This window comes from Dendrobates tinctorius, unplaced genomic scaffold (genome assembly GCF_039654945.1).
Source record: "Dendrobates tinctorius isolate UK_male_01 unplaced genomic scaffold, ASM3965494v1 ptg000163l, whole genome shotgun sequence".
In the NCBI taxonomy this organism is placed as follows: domain Eukaryota; kingdom Metazoa; phylum Chordata; class Amphibia; order Anura; family Dendrobatidae; genus Dendrobates; species Dendrobates tinctorius.
In genome coordinates this window covers 900,880-916,513 of record NW_027361830.1, presented here as the reverse complement: position 1 = coordinate 916,513, position 15,634 = coordinate 900,880, and the positions used below count along the sequence as shown (strand labels likewise).

Sequence of the window (15,634 nt, the reverse complement as noted above, 5' to 3'; positions counted from 1 at the left end):
GCTTTGCATACCTGCTCCGCTGAAGCCTGGTGTCGTAGTGCCCATGAGGCACCCACTGCCCGTGCCGAGTGAGCCTTGATCCCTGCCGGAACTGGCGTGCCACTGATTTGATAAGCTTCTTGGACCGTCAGGCGAACCCATCTGGCCAAAGTCGCTCTGGACGCAGCGAGCCCCTTCCGCCGTCCCTCTGGAACCACGAATAGAGAGTCTGTCTGGCGGAATGGCGCCGTCCTCGCCACATACCTCCTAAGAGCTCTTACCAGATCCAGAGTGTGCAAAGCCTTCTCTACCCTGTGCACCGGTGCCGGGCAAAACGAGGGTAAGACGATGTCTTCGTTGATATGAAATGCAGACACAACCTTCGGCAAGAAGGGGGGAGCTGGCCTTAAAACTACCTTATCCTTATAAAAGGTTAGGAACGGTGGTTTACAAGATAAGGCCGCCAATTCCGAAACCCGCCTAATAGACGTTATGGCTACTAGAAAAACGACCTTTCTGGACAGGTAAGGTAAGGAGACCTCTTGCAATGGTTCGAAAGGGGCCTCCTGAAGGGCTCTGAGCACCAAATTCAGGTCCCATGATTCCGTCGGCGCCTTATAGGGGGGTACTAAATGTGCGACCCCCTGCATAAACGTCCTAACCTGCCAGACGGAAGCGACTTTTCGTTGGAAAAGTACCGACAGGGCCGAGATTTGCGTTCTGAGGGAACTCGGGGCCAACCCTGCGTCCAGCCCTGCCTGTAGAAAAGCCAGTACGTTGGGGATCGAAAAAACCAGAGGAGCCACTTCACGATCCCTACACCAACGGAAGAATACTTCCCAAGTCCGATGATACACCCTCGCCGAGGAAGGCTTTCGGGCACTCACCATCGTGGCCGCCACATCGCGTCTGAATCCTGCCTGTGTTAACAGCCAAGATTCAATGGCCACGCCGTCAAACACAGGGCCCCTAAGTTCGGATGGCAGATCGGCCCTTGGGACAGTAAGTCCGGCCGATCTGGAAGACGCCAGGGTACGTCCACCACTAGTTGGACCAGATCTGCGTACCAGGCCCGCCGGGGCCAGTCTGGGGCCAGCAGAATTGCTGGAACCTTCTCTCTCCTTATTTTCCTGATAACTCTTGGAAGCAGCGGCAGCGGGGGGAACAAGTACGGGAGACGAAACTGGCTCCACGGGAGCACCAGTGCGTCTGCTGCGATTGCCTGCGGATCGAGGGATCGAGCGACAAACCTTAGTACCTTGGCATTCTCTCTGGATGCCATAAGGTCCACGTCTGGTGTCCCCCACCGTTGGCAGATCTGCTGAAAGATCTCGGGGTGCAGGGACCATTCCCCTGCCGCAACCCCCTGTCGGCTGAGAAAATCTGCCGCCCAGTTTTCGACTCCTGGAATGTGCACCGCTGAAATTACCACGCGGTTCTTCTCCGCCCAACGTAGTACCAGTCCGACCTCGCGCATGGCTGCCTGGCTGCGCGTGCCCCCTTGATGGTTGACATATGCTACTGCTGTAGCATTGTCCGTCTGGATGCGCACCGGCCGGTGTCTCAGGAAACACTGGAAATGTCGTAGGGCCAATCGTATTGCCCGTATCTCCAGAATGTTGATCGGGAGAATTACCTCCTGAACCGACCATCGCCCCTGGGCTATGTGACTCTGGAAAACTGCTCCCCAACCCTGCAGGCTTGCATCGGTCGTCACCACCAACCATTGTTCCGGGGGAAAGGGCTTCCCCTGGACCAGAGACGAGTCGCGAGTCCACCACCGGAGTGAACCCCGTACTAGCGGAGACAATTTGCACCGATGACTGAGAGACAGCAGCCTCCGGTCCCATGCTGTCAAGAGCGCATGCTGAAGCGGACGGAGATGGAACTGGGCAAACGGGATTGCTTCTATCGCCGCCACCATTCTGCCCAACACACTCATGCCATACCGGATGGATCTGGAGCCCGGCTGTAGAAGGTTCCGTATCCCTTGCTTGATTTTTTGCGCCTTGTCCTGAGGGAGGATCACCAGCCCCCGGGAGGTGTCGAAAATCATGCCCAGGAACACGATTTTTTGGGCTGGAATCAAGGACGACTTGCTCCAATTGATCAGCCAGCCCAGACGGGCCAGGGTATCCAGAGTAATATTGACATTGTCCTGGCACTCCTGAAACGACGGCCCCTTTACCAAAAGGTCGTCCAGGTAAGGTAACACCGTTATGCCCCGTGCATGCAGGATGGCCATAACCACCGCCATTATCTTTGTAAAGACTCTGGGGGCAGTGGCCAGACCAAAGGGCAGAGCCACGAATTGGAAGTGACGTCCTCCGATCGCAAATCGCAGGAACCTCTGGTGTGGGGGGAATATCGGAATATGCAGATATGCATCCTGCACATCGATTGAGGCCAGGAATTCCCCTGGATCCATGGCTGCAATGACCGAGCGGAGGGATTCCATCCGGAATCGCCTGACCCTGATGAATCTGTTTAGGATCTTTAGATCCAGAACCGGCCTCACAGTCCCGTCCTTTTTGGGGACCGAAAAAAGATTGGAGTAAAACCCCTGCGACTCTTCGCCCTGCGGCACTGGGGCGATAACCCCTTTGTGCTCTAGCGTCGTTACAGCCTGTAACAAACTCTCCGCCTGCGAATCTGTCTTGGAAAGTCGCGAACGGAAGAATCGCTGTGGTGGCCGTCCGACAAACTCTATCTTGTACCCGGACGATACAAGTTCTGCCACCCAAGTGTCGCGTGTCACTGCGACCCAAACGTGGCTGAACCTTAGTAGGCGTCCGCCCACCCTGTCGTCCGTAGGTACGGAGCGCCTCCAGTCATTTAGCTGGAGGCTTTTGGGGCTTGGCCCCCTTCGCTCTGGGTAAATGGCCTCGGCCTCTACCCAGCGGATTGGCCCTGTAAGAGACTTGTTTTTCCCTACTCTGGCCATCGTTTGCGGAGGAGTATGTCCTGGCCGGAGTCCCCCCCCAGGGGCTACGAAAGGGTCGAAAACGCCTTTGCGTTTGCCTGAATGCCGGGCAACTTCTCTGCTGCGGAAGGAAACTACTCTTCCCCCCTGTGGCTTCTGAGATAAGCCTATCCAGCTTCTCACCGAACAATCGATTGCCCTGAAAAGGCAATGAGGTCAAGGATTTTTTAGAGATAGAATCCGCTTTCCACAGCCTCAGCCATAATGCACGCCTAATGGCGATCGCATTCGCCGCTGCCACCGCCGAACACTCGGCCGCGTCCAGTGAGGCGCTGACAAGATAATCACTTGCCCCTGACATCTGATTTGCCACCTCTAAGACCTCCGCGGGCAGATCCCTGTCCTGGAGGGCCTTATACAGAGCTTCCCCCCACGAAACCATGGCTTTAGCCACCCAAGTCGCCGCAAAGGAGGGGGCCAGAGCCGACCCTGCTGCCTCATATACCGAGCGGGCAAGCCCGTCCATGAGGCGATCAGTTGGGTCCTTAATAGAGGAAACACTGGGTATTGACAATAGCGACCTAGATGCTAAACGTGACACGGGAGGGTCCACTACTGGCGACTCTACCCAAGCCTTATGGAGCTCAGGAGGAAACGGATACTTTGCCTGTAGCGCTTTTTGCATTGCAAAGCGCTTATCCGGGTGATCTCTATGTTTCTGGACTAGCTCCTCAAACTCCGGATGCGTGGCAAATCTTCTATGTGGTCGCCTGGATTTCTTAAAAGAGACCTTGTGACCTGAGGCTGTGGGCACATCGTCCTCGATCTCTAATGTCTGGTTGACTGCCTCAATGAGACTGTCCACCGAATCCTGGAACCCCAGACTTTCTAGATTCCAGGCTCCTTCCTCCTCTCCTTCATCCTGATCGCTCCCAGAGCTCAGTGACGGGGAACGGGATGCCCTAATACCCGCCGCCGAAGCCCCGGAGGGTCCGGCCGACGGAGAACGAACCCTCTTGATATGAGCTTGCCTGGTACTGGAGCGACCTCTAATGGTTGGAGGGTCCTGAGACGAGGACGAGCTCTCTTCCGCTGGCAGACCCCCCTCCCTGCTCCCGCCCGGGCCCTGAAGGGATTCAATTGCCCTTGTAAGGGACAGCATAGACTGCGATAAGGACACCGCCCATTCCGGGGGGTCCTGACCCCTTGGTTCAGAAACAGTGGGGGGCTCCTGGGCGCGCTCCGACTCACAGGCTTCACAATATTTACCCGCCTGTGCCTTTGGCAGCCTGACCCCACAGGACACGCAAACCGCGTAAAGGAAAGAGTGAGCTTTTCCTTTTGCAGACATACTTGCACAGGCTGAAGGCAGAGTAGAAGGAGGAGGAGGGTAACCTCTTCCCTGACAAGCAGCGTGGATTCTCCAAACGGAGTTACACTCACCCACCGGCTCCTTGCGTGGATGCGATGTGTTAGGGCGGAAGTCTCTCCGGGATCTGCGCCTCTGACCTCCTGCCCTATATCGCGCGTCTCCACCATCGCCGCTGTCACCGCCGCGTCAGCGGGCGGGACTTCCGGCTACCACCGGAAGTCAGCGGGCGGGACTTCCGGCTACCACCGGAAGTCGGCGCGCGGCCTCGCGCGATACTCGCGCCCTCCTGCAGTGGGGCCGCGGCCGCCGGCGGGCTTCCGGCCGCGATACACGCGGCGTGCGGAGCCCGGGACGCGCGGGGGGGGGGGGGGGGGGGGGGGCTCTGTCGGTCTTACTCGCGGCCTCTTCCCCCTGTACGCTCTCACCTGCGCCTCCGATTCAACCCCCTGGACTCACTACCAAGGGGTGGACGGGTCCTCCATACACTGCTGTTGTAGGAGAGTAGCAACGCGGAGGCTGACCCCTGGTTCTGCTCACACGTGCTCCTGATGAAGTTGTGGGGAAACCGAGTCCTCTAATCAGGACGCGTTGCCCCTCTTTCGTTAAAAAAATAGATGTCTGGAAAAAAGTCCCAGATGTGTCCCTCGGTGCGGGAGAGGACACGTGGAGGGTTACTCACACATGGTCTCCCGTTGGTGATTTGGGGAGATCGGATCCTCTCTATAGGATCCGTCGCCCCTATCTTATCTTCATAGAAAAAAGGGAGGAAAAAAAAAAAAAAAAAATCTAGTCTGGAACTCCAGACTGCGTGTGCCTCCATCAGACACTAAGCAAAAAACTGAGTTACGCCCGGCCTAGGGGCGAGGGTGTATGCGGCGGAGGAGGAGCTAACTCTTTTTTTGTACACTTAGTGTCGGCCTCCAGACGGCAGAAGCACACACCCACAGTCTCTGTGTCCCCCAATGAGACGAAGGAGAAAAGTATATACGGTTTGTCTCCCCTGACGAAAGCAAGGTCCGAAATGTACGTTGGGGTTTGACACCACACCATCAGCAGCACTTCATGTATTAAATTGCTATGTACAAGTTATTTATACCTCTTTTAGTACTTTAATTGCTCTACTCCATATTTTATATTGATGCAATGAATTATTGTATAAATTGTAGTCACTAAATATATTATTATCGGTGTAATGTATATCTATATATTTGCAATATATGTATTTGTTTAACTTACCTTTGTGTATACTAACGTATATACTTTTTGCACTAACGTACTCTATAGGGGCGCTGACGCAAGCATACTGTTCTTTGTGTTTTATCAAATGCTGCTATACTATGATTATTATTGATGTGTGACATTTATTTTATTTTGTGTGAGTGCCTTCTGTGCCACCACATGCCCAATTCCCCAAAATAAAGGTATTTTAAATTATACTTACCTGTTTTTGTAACTTTTTGACGGCTCCTCGGTTTTTCTTTCTTTTGTTCTTCGTGTTGCTGAGTGGTCTCCACTCTAATTCGCCGGTGTTCAGCACATCAATACACTTTGTTCTAACATAAATGGTTAATGCAGACCAGAGAGTGGCCTGCGCTAAACACAGGTGGGTACCGGTAGGTCAGTACAACAGAGCATATCATTTTTACATATCTAGTTCTAGGGCAAAGGTTTTTTTTTTGCCAGGACAGCCCCTTTAATGATTAACTTAACAAGAAGTTGGTCACCCTCAAAACTGAAACAGAACCATTCAGACCTTAATATAGAAGACTTAGCCCCTATAAAAATCACACAACTACAGGAGATTTTAATAAAGAGGTTTAAAAATAAGGCATTTTATTACATACTTTATGTAAATCAGGAACCTTCTTGCCAAGAGCTCAGTGCACCTTTCTGCCCACTCAATTACCATCCCCCGCCTCTTCCCTCACCTCATGGTGATAGACAGTGCTCACTTTGGAGCGCTGCCTGTTCCATCTCCCCAGCCTTGGACGTACTAACATTGGAACGGCTAAGCACCTGCATACACAGTGTCCGTACATGCAGAGAAAAAGCTCTCATCCCTCTCTTCTTTGGATGGCAGCCGGTCAGCTACGCAGAGGATTACAAAGCAGTGGCGAGCAGATAGTGACAATTGTAAGTGTATAAACGCTAATATCTTCCTCTCCTGTGTATAATGGCTGCACGCTACTGTTGGATCCTGTGTTTAGCAAGTGGCTATTATACAGTACACAGGAGACAGAGGATTGCGCACACTAACAGAGTACTCGTTCTCAACTCTCACTCACCACCGATACTGCTCTGTAATCCCGTGTGCAGCAAGCGGCGGCTGTACACACTAGAGAGGTGGATGACAACTCCCTGCATACACTGACACGGTTTAAGAAGGTGTTTGGCTGCTGCAGAGTCAGTATGTGCACAACTGGCAAGTTAGATGCAAAGCCAGCACTGCCAGTCACAATGGTGGTGGATGGTAATTAAGAGGGCAGAGAGGTGCACCAAGCCCTTGTTCAACCTCAAGGGTGCACTGAAGCCCCCTAATTTACATATGTAATAAAATAGTTTTTCTATCAAACATTTACTATAAACTACAGTACAATTTAATCACAATTTTGCCCAAATGTTAAATAAACCCATGAATCACTAGGTATGTACCATAAACACTAAATATTTAATCACCACTTGGATACCATTGATGAAAATTAGGCTCCAAAAACAATGGCACTTCAATTAAAATAATTTTCTATTAAACACCAATTGATTAAAACACATACATAAACAGAGAGCTGTGTATCCAAACAGAAAGAGGGACTATACAAAACCAAGGGGTATCCAATAGAAACCCTAAATAGGATATGTAGCCCTATTACATGATGTAAACATATGACACTGTGCAAACATGTGCATATAAAAATAGACAAAGCGTCTTAATATAGCCCAGGTGAATAGCAGCAATATCCATAGGGATATTTACAAAAAACACCAGCTTGACCTGATCACATTTAATAAACCTGCTTTAAAAGCTTGCAAAACTAACAGGAGCAGGAATTCCCAACATGTAGTAACCCCCTGTATTAACCGCTGTCAGAACTAAGGCTCAGCACAATGTGAAAACCACTAGTGAAGCAAATGGGCAATCACACCAATTATGGGCACATACCTATTATTGGCACATGGAATCTCCCGGGCATCCCTCTACCCCGACGCGCGTTTCGCTACCGCTTCTTCGGGAGGCGTCACACGCGTCGGGACAGAGGGACGCCCGGGGGATTCCATGTGCCCATAATACACTGCTCAAAAAAAATAAAGGGAACACTTAAACTACAGAATATGACTCCAAGTAAATCAAACTTCTGTGAAATCAAACTGTCCACTTAGGAAGCAACACTCTTTGACAATCAATTTCATATGCTGTTGTGCAAATGGAATAGACAACCGATGGAAATTATTGGCAATTATCAAGACACCCTCAATAAAGGAGTGGTTCTGCAGGTGGGAACCACAGACCACATCTCAGTACCAATGCTTTCTGGCTGATGTTTTGGTCACTTTTGAATGTTGGTTTTGCTTTCACACTCGTGGTAGCATGAGACAGACTCTACAACCCACAAAAGTGGCTCAGGTAGTGCAGCTCATCCAGGATGGCACATCAATGCGAGCTGTGGCAAGAAGGTTTGCTGTGTCTGTCAGCGTAGTGTCCAGAGGCTGGAGGCGCTACCGAGACAGGACAGGCTAGTACACCAGGAGACGTGGAGGGGGCCGTAGGAGGGCAACAACCAAGCAGTTGGACCGCTACCTCAGCCTTTGTGCAAGGAGGAACAAGAGGAGACCTGCCAGAGCCCTGCAAAATGACCTCCAGCAGGCCACAAATGTGCATGTGTCTGCACAAACGGTCAGAAACAGACTCCATGATGATGGTCTGAGTGCCCGACATCCACAGATGCGGGTTTTGCTCACAGCACAACACCGTGTGGCCCTCCAAAGAAATGCCACCCCACACAAGTACTGATCCACTGCCAAACCAGTCATGCTGAAGGATATTACAGGCAGCAGATTGCTCTCCAGGGCGTCTCCAGACTCTGTCACATGTGCTCAGTGTGAACCTGCTTTCATCTGTGAAGAGCACAGGGCGCCAGTGGCGAATTTGCCAATCCTGATGTTCTGTGGCAAATGAAAAGCACCCTGCACGGTCCTGCACCAAAACATCAGCCAGAAAGCATTGGTACTGAGCTGTGGTCTGTGGTCCCCACCTGCAGAACCACTCCTTTGAGTGTGTCTTGATAATTGCTAATAATTTCTATCTGTTGTCTATTCCATTTGCCAAGAGTATGTGAAATTGATTGTCAATCAGTGTTGCTTCCTAAGTGGACAGTTTGATTTCACAGAAGTTTGATTTACTTGGAGTTATATTCTGTTGTTTAAGTGTTCTTTATTTTTTTGAGCAGTGTAGGTATGTGCCCATAATTGGTACGATTATCCATTTGCTTCACTAGCGGTTTTCACATTGTGCTGAGCCTTAGGGTACCGTTACACTTAGCAATGCACCAGCGATCCCGACAACGATATGGATCGCTGGTGCATCGCTAAGTGGTCGCTAGTAAGCTGCCACACAGGCAGATCTCACCAGCGACATAGTAGGGGTTGGGGGTCGCTACTTACCTGTCAGACACAGCGATCCTTAGGTCCTCCCGCCCGCTTCCACGCGTCACTGGTCGGTGCCACAGGAAGCGCCCGACGAGAAATGATCCAGGACGTTCTCGCGCGATCAGCGATGAGCAGCGGAGGAGCCGGTCGGAGGTAAGTATCAGACATAGCGATATCGCTAGCAATATCGCTATAACGTCACAAAATCGGTGATGTCACAGCGATATTGCTAGCGATATCGCTATGTGTAACGGGGGCTTTAGTTCTGACAGCGGTTAATACAGGGGGTTACTACATGTTAGGAATTCCTGCTCCTGTTAGTTTTGCTTGCTTTTGAAGCAGGTTTATTAAATGTAAGCAGGTCAAGCTGGTGTTTTTTGTAAATATCCCTATGGTTGTTATTATTGCTGCTAGTCACCTGGGCTATATTAAGACGCTTTGTCTATTTTTATATGCACATGTTTGCACAGTGTCATATGTTTACATCATGTAATAGGGCTGCACATTCTAGTTAGGGTTTCTATTGGATACCCCTTGGTTTTGAATAGTCCCTCTTTCTGTTTGGATACACACCTCTCTGTTTATATATGTGTTTAATCAATTGGTGTTTAATAAAAAAATATTTTAATTGAAGTGCCATTGTTTTTGGAGCCTAATTTTCATTAATGGTATCCAAATGGTGATTAAACAAGTACAAGTATGATTTTTGTAGGGGCCAAGTCTTCTATATAAAAGATCTAAATAATTCAATTTCAGTTTTGGGGGTGACAGAGGACTCCCTTTAATTGCCTTATCACGAAATGCTATGTTTGGTAACTAATAATGTACATGGATTTCTTGCTTCACTAGCTAACCAGATGTTGCATTCTCATACATAAAGACATCATTGAATTTGCATTGTTTCTGGGAGGACAGCCTAGAAACTAATCATATTACAAGACAGTCTGTGCATTAGGGAGATTAAAAATGCAAATGCTTGTACTGCATATACAATCTTCAGAAAGTTAATACTTAGTACTATAAAAACAGTACATTAAGCCAGAGACTGTGCACTACACATACCTGTGTGACTGGCACCCTATGTATGTGTACTACTAGAAAACCACCCCCTCCATGACAGGTAGGCGCTAGTGGTTGGTTCATCTGTATTTTGCACCTGTGTTGCCCCTGCCTTTATCATGGGGGTCTGCTGCATCCTGCAGTGCATTTAATAATGTGCTTTTGTGTTGATAAATATGACTGCCTTTTTTTCTGTGACATCAACAGGCAACAAATGGATTTTCTAAAAAAAGGCCAAAGTGACAGACCCTTTTCCTGTTTTAGGACCATCACATTATTATTATACTGTCCATATATAATAATATTATACATAGAAGAAGAAAGACAGAAACATAATGATTAAATACCCTGCAGTAAATAAATAGCATGGCGCATGAAAATAATATATGGTATTTAGTTAACATTTTTTTTGATAAAAAAAAAAAAAAATTGTGAAAACCATCCCAACACTCCACGGTGACCGTAATTGAGACACTCCTAACTCTAATATTAAAAAAATTACCGTTTGTCAAGTGACATGCATGGAGCTAAGGGCCGAGAGGAGCTGGGCACAACTAGCGGACATGGCCATGCGAGCCCACATCAATATAATGGGATGGCTTTCGCATTTTTTTAACCAAATAACGTTAACTACCGTATATACTCGAGTATAAGCCGAGTTTTTCAGCCCCCTTTTTGGGCTGAGAAAGACCCTCTCGGCTTATAATCGAATCATGGTCCCTGCGATTAAAAAAAAAAAAAAAAAAAAGACATACTCACCTTTCGTCGCTGGGGGCCAGGTGCCAGTGTCCTGAGCAGGCAGGGACACTGGCACGCTATGGAGGTCAGGTGCCGGTGTCGTTGCTGGCTCAGGCCCCCAGCCCTGGCGATATTTACCAGTCCCCGCTCCATCGCTGCACGCCGCTCTGTCTTCCAGGTCCTTCTACAGCGACGTTCAGGTCAGAGGGCGCGATGACATAGTTAATGTGCGCCGCATCCTCTGCTGCCTGAACATCACTGGAGAGAGACCCGGAAGACAGAGCGGTGCACAGCGATGGAGCGGGGACTGGTAAATATCGCCAGTGCCGGGCGCCTTAGCCAGTGGTGACACCGGCACCTGATCCCAATAGCGCTCCGGCGTCCCCGCCTGCTCAGGACACCGGCACCAGGCCCCAAGCGATGAGAGGTGAGTATGTTATTTTTTTTTAATTGTCAGCAGCAATATATGGGGCATATATATCAATGGAGCATATTATAGGGTCACCATTATCCCTTGTGCAGCATTATATGGGGCATATTTATCTATGGAGCATCTTATGGGGCCACCATTATCCTATGTGCAGCATTATATGGGGCATATTTTGTATGGAGCATCTGACAGGGCCACCATTATCCTTTGTGCAGCATTATATGGGGCATATTTTTTATGGAGAATCTAATGGGGTCATCATTATCCTATGTGCAGCATTATATGGGGTGTATTCTGTATGGAGCATCTTATAGGGCCACCATTATCCTATGTGCAGCATTATATAGGGTGTATTTTGTATGGAGCATCTTATGGGGCCATCATGAACTGCATGGAGCATGATTCAATATGGATATTAAAAACATTTAACCTACTGATGTCTCAATTAATTTTACTTTTATTGGTATGTATTTTTATTTTTTAATTTACCAGTTGCTGCTGCTTTCCCACCCTCGGCTTATACTCGAGTCAATAAGTTTTCCCAGTTTTTTGTGGCAAAATTAGGGGCCTCGGGTCAGCTTATACTAGAGTATAAACAGTAAATACCATATATTATTTTTATGCCCTCTGCTATTTATTTACTGTAGGGTATTTAATCATTATGTTTCGGTCTTAGGTTTTTCTGTTCAGTGGCTAGTGTGAACATACGCTTACACGCTGCATGCACACCAGTTTATATCCCAATTCATACCTTTAGTTTTTTTTTTTTTAATATTATACATATCCTTGAGAGATCACTGCAGAAAAGGATAGGATTTTCAAGTTACCCTTGTCTGTAAGTCAATGTTATTGAGAAGGGTGTGTGCAAATAGGTCATAAATCAAACTGAGAGTAATGATGAAAAGGAAGACAGTTCTGCTTACCTCTAACATAGGCCTGGCACTGTCATGTATAGACAAAATGTGACTAATGTTATTCTTCTGTAGCTGTTCAATATCTCGAGCATCTGAAAGAAGGGACAGAGAAAAATAACTGTCAGCCAAAAGAAAAACATTAAACATTTTTCATATCAAAATCATTGCTGGAGGTCTAAAAATCTAGCAAGATATTCTAAAATTTGGACTCTGAATACAGAAGTGACCTAGTTAGCCCAAAAGAGCCATCTCTGGTTAAATAGTTGGATAGCATTCTGCCCAGGATTTTTTATATACGGATTGCAACTGGCACTCAAATTTTGATAAAATTGGAAGTAACACTTACATAAGATTGTACAATCCGTATAGCTAAAAGAGGTTGTAATGCAATGATTGCCTTTGTATACTTGGCTGACTCAATGAGATGCCATAGATTCATGTGACCTTAGTAGCCAACTACTAGCCTCCTTAGTGATGCTTACATATATGGCATGCTAGGTCATCAATGGTGATCAAGAGGATATTCTGTACATTCTTGTGACCTCAGTAGCCAACTACTAGCCTCCTTAGTGATGCTTACATATACAGCATGTTGCGTCATCACTGGTGATTAAGATGCTATGCTATATATTCATGTGACCTCAGTAGCCAACTACTAGCCTCCATGGTGATGTTAACATATACAATATACAGAATGCTATGTCATCACTGCAGGACAAGATGAAAGCCTTATAAGCATGTGACCAAAGTGGCTATAAGCATTAGTCTTATGGTGATGCTTGTATATTCGGCATATACACCAAAAACAGCTGAACGGCAGAGGTCCCAGGTGTTGGACCCCGACCGATCAGACATTGATGACTTATCCTAAAGATAGGTCAACAATGATAAAGCAGTGGACAGTATTAATTTTTCGACATTATATGTAGAAAAATTAATACTGTATTTTAACATCACCGATTCCTTATTCCAGGGTTGTGATGGCATGCTTATGGTGGAGTGGGGTGAAACCGCTGTCTCCCAAATAATCACGTAACATATTTACATATATTGACAACATAATAGTACCCCATTGTTGGAGTTCCTATAGTTTTCCTAAACCAAGCAGAGAGAACATCATACAAATAATTATTATTAGAGCAGTAACGTCAGTGCTCAGGGTCAGAAATGGTATCCATTAGGGAGATTAACAACATAGCTCTGCTGCCGTTATAGCACACAGAGCAAAGAAGTCTAATCTACGCAATGCTAGTTATATAGCAGGAGCCTTACATAATGTCTAATGAGAGGTTACTCGTAACAGTAGAAAATGTATATGGGAAGATGACTCTTCCAGTTGCATGGACAGGCTTTAATTGCCAGATGATAGGAGGAATTAACGACTAAATTGACATTACACTCCTGGGCTCGCTACAAGAGGAACAGGTCTGCTAACTAGTACTGCATCCTAGTCTGTCTTCACGGATGGAGTATAGCTGGTCTTTTGGCAGGCAAAAAAGACAATACTATATTAGGAATATAAAGCAAAGCAAACAAAAGGAATGTCAGACCACAAATATTCCAATGTGGACCTGTTTAAATGTATTAAGAAAATTACATAGATCAGGCCATTACAGCATGCGACAATCCAAAGGATTTTTACGGCCTGCAAAGAATGAGGAGACACCAATTGTCATCTTTCTGCATTGAAATGTGTCTTTCTGGTATTTGTTTTTAGTATAGTACATTGCCTCCATTCACGATGTGTTGCTTATTGGGCTGCTTAGTGTAGTTTTGGTAAAATCACTACTATAATTAACAGATTATCACTAGAGAACTAGTAAACTTGCTGTTATGTAGTCCTCCATATTCATGATCTCTGTATAACACTGCCCCACCACTCTGATTGACAGCTTTCTGCCTATGCACAGTTTACACAAATAGCTGCCAATAAGTGGTGTAGGCGGGGGTATACAGAGCTCAGCATTCAGAGCACTGCTAAATCTGCAGCAGATAGTACAGTGACTTTATAAAAATGACAAATGGCAGGAACCAATTATCAGGGTCTCTGTCCCTACATCATGCTGCTCTCAGATGGGGTATCAAGGGTATCAAAATACTGATGACTTATTCCCGCTAAGGCTGGAGTCACACACAACGATTAAAAAAACGGCCCGATTTTAACGGTCCGAAATCGCACAAGGGTATCTTAACCATTGATCCGTTTTTGATGCGATTTTTCTTCATTGATGCGATTTTAATCGCATGTAAGGATCCTTTTGACATCAGTCTGGCGAGATTTTCTCGCAGGAAAGCAAAATGGACATATAATGGAGCCCAATGACAGGTTTCCCCACACAAACGAATTAATAGATCTAGACACATTAAATAAACATATATATATATTTTATACATGTCATAGAGACACATTTATATATACACTCACTGGCCACTTTATTAGGTACACCATGCTAGTAAGGGGTTGGACCCCCTTTTGCCTTCAGAACTGCCTCAATTCTTCGTGGCAGAGATTCAACAAGGTGCTGGAAGCATTCCTCAGAGATTTTGGACCATATTGACATGATGGCATCACACAGTTGGCGCAGATTTGTCGGCTGCACATCCCTGATGCGAATCTCCCGTTCCACCACATCCCAAAGATGCTCTATTGGATTGAGATCTGGTGACTGAGGAGGCCATTTGAGTACAGTAAACTCATTGTCATGTTCAAGAAACCAATCTGAGATGATTCGAGCTTTATGACATGGCGCATTATCCTGCTGAAAGTAGCCATCAGATGTTGGGTACATTGTGGTCATAAAGGGATGGACATGGTCAGCAACAATACTCAGGTAGGCTGTGGCGTTGCAACGATGCTCAATTGGTACCAAGGGGCCCAAAGAGTGCCCAGAAAAAATTCCCCACACCATGACACCACCACCACCAGCCTGAACCGTTGATACAAGGCAGGATGGATCCATGCTTTCATGTTGTTTACGCCAAATTCTGACCCTACCATCCGAATGTCGCAGCAGAAATCGAGACTCATCAGACCAGGCAACGTTTTTCCAATCTTCTACTGTCCAATTTCGATGAGCTTGTGCAAATTGTAGCCTCAGTTTCCTGTTCTTAGCTGAGAGGAGTGGTACCCAGTGTGGTCTTCTGCTGCTGTAGCCCATCTGCCTCAAAGTTCGACGCACTGTGCGTTCAGAGATGCTCTTCTGCCTACCTTGGTTGTAACGGGTGGCAATTTGAGTCACTGTTGCCTTTCTATCAGCTCGAACCAGTCTGCCCATTCTCCTCTGACCTCTGGCATCAACATGGCCACAGAACTGCCGCTCACTGGATTTTTTTTCTTTTTCGGACCATTCTCTGTAAACCCTAGAGATGGTTGTGCGTGAAAATCCCAGTAGATCAGCAGTTTCTGAAATTCTCAGACCAGCCCTTCTGGCACCAACAATCATGCCACGTTCAAAGGCACTCAAATCACCTTTCTTCCCCATACTGATGCTCGGTTTGAACTGCAGGAGATTGTCTTGACCATGTCTACATGCCTAAATGCACTGAGTTGCCGCCATGTGATTGGCTGATTAGAAATT

At 47.1% G+C, this 15,634-nt stretch overlaps 1 protein-coding gene across 1 annotated transcript in view; it reads right to left on the bottom strand.

Moving 5' to 3' along the window:
* DUSP22 (dual specificity phosphatase 22) overlaps positions 1 to 15,634 on the bottom strand; it is an 82,466-nt gene that overhangs the window by 34,523 nt on the left and 32,309 nt on the right. Inside the window, exon 3 of the mRNA XM_073550135.1 lies at positions 12,066 to 12,148. Within this exon, the coding sequence (XP_073406236.1) occupies positions 12,066 to 12,148 (83 nt within the window). The remainder of the gene's footprint in view (positions 1 to 12,065; positions 12,149 to 15,634) is intronic.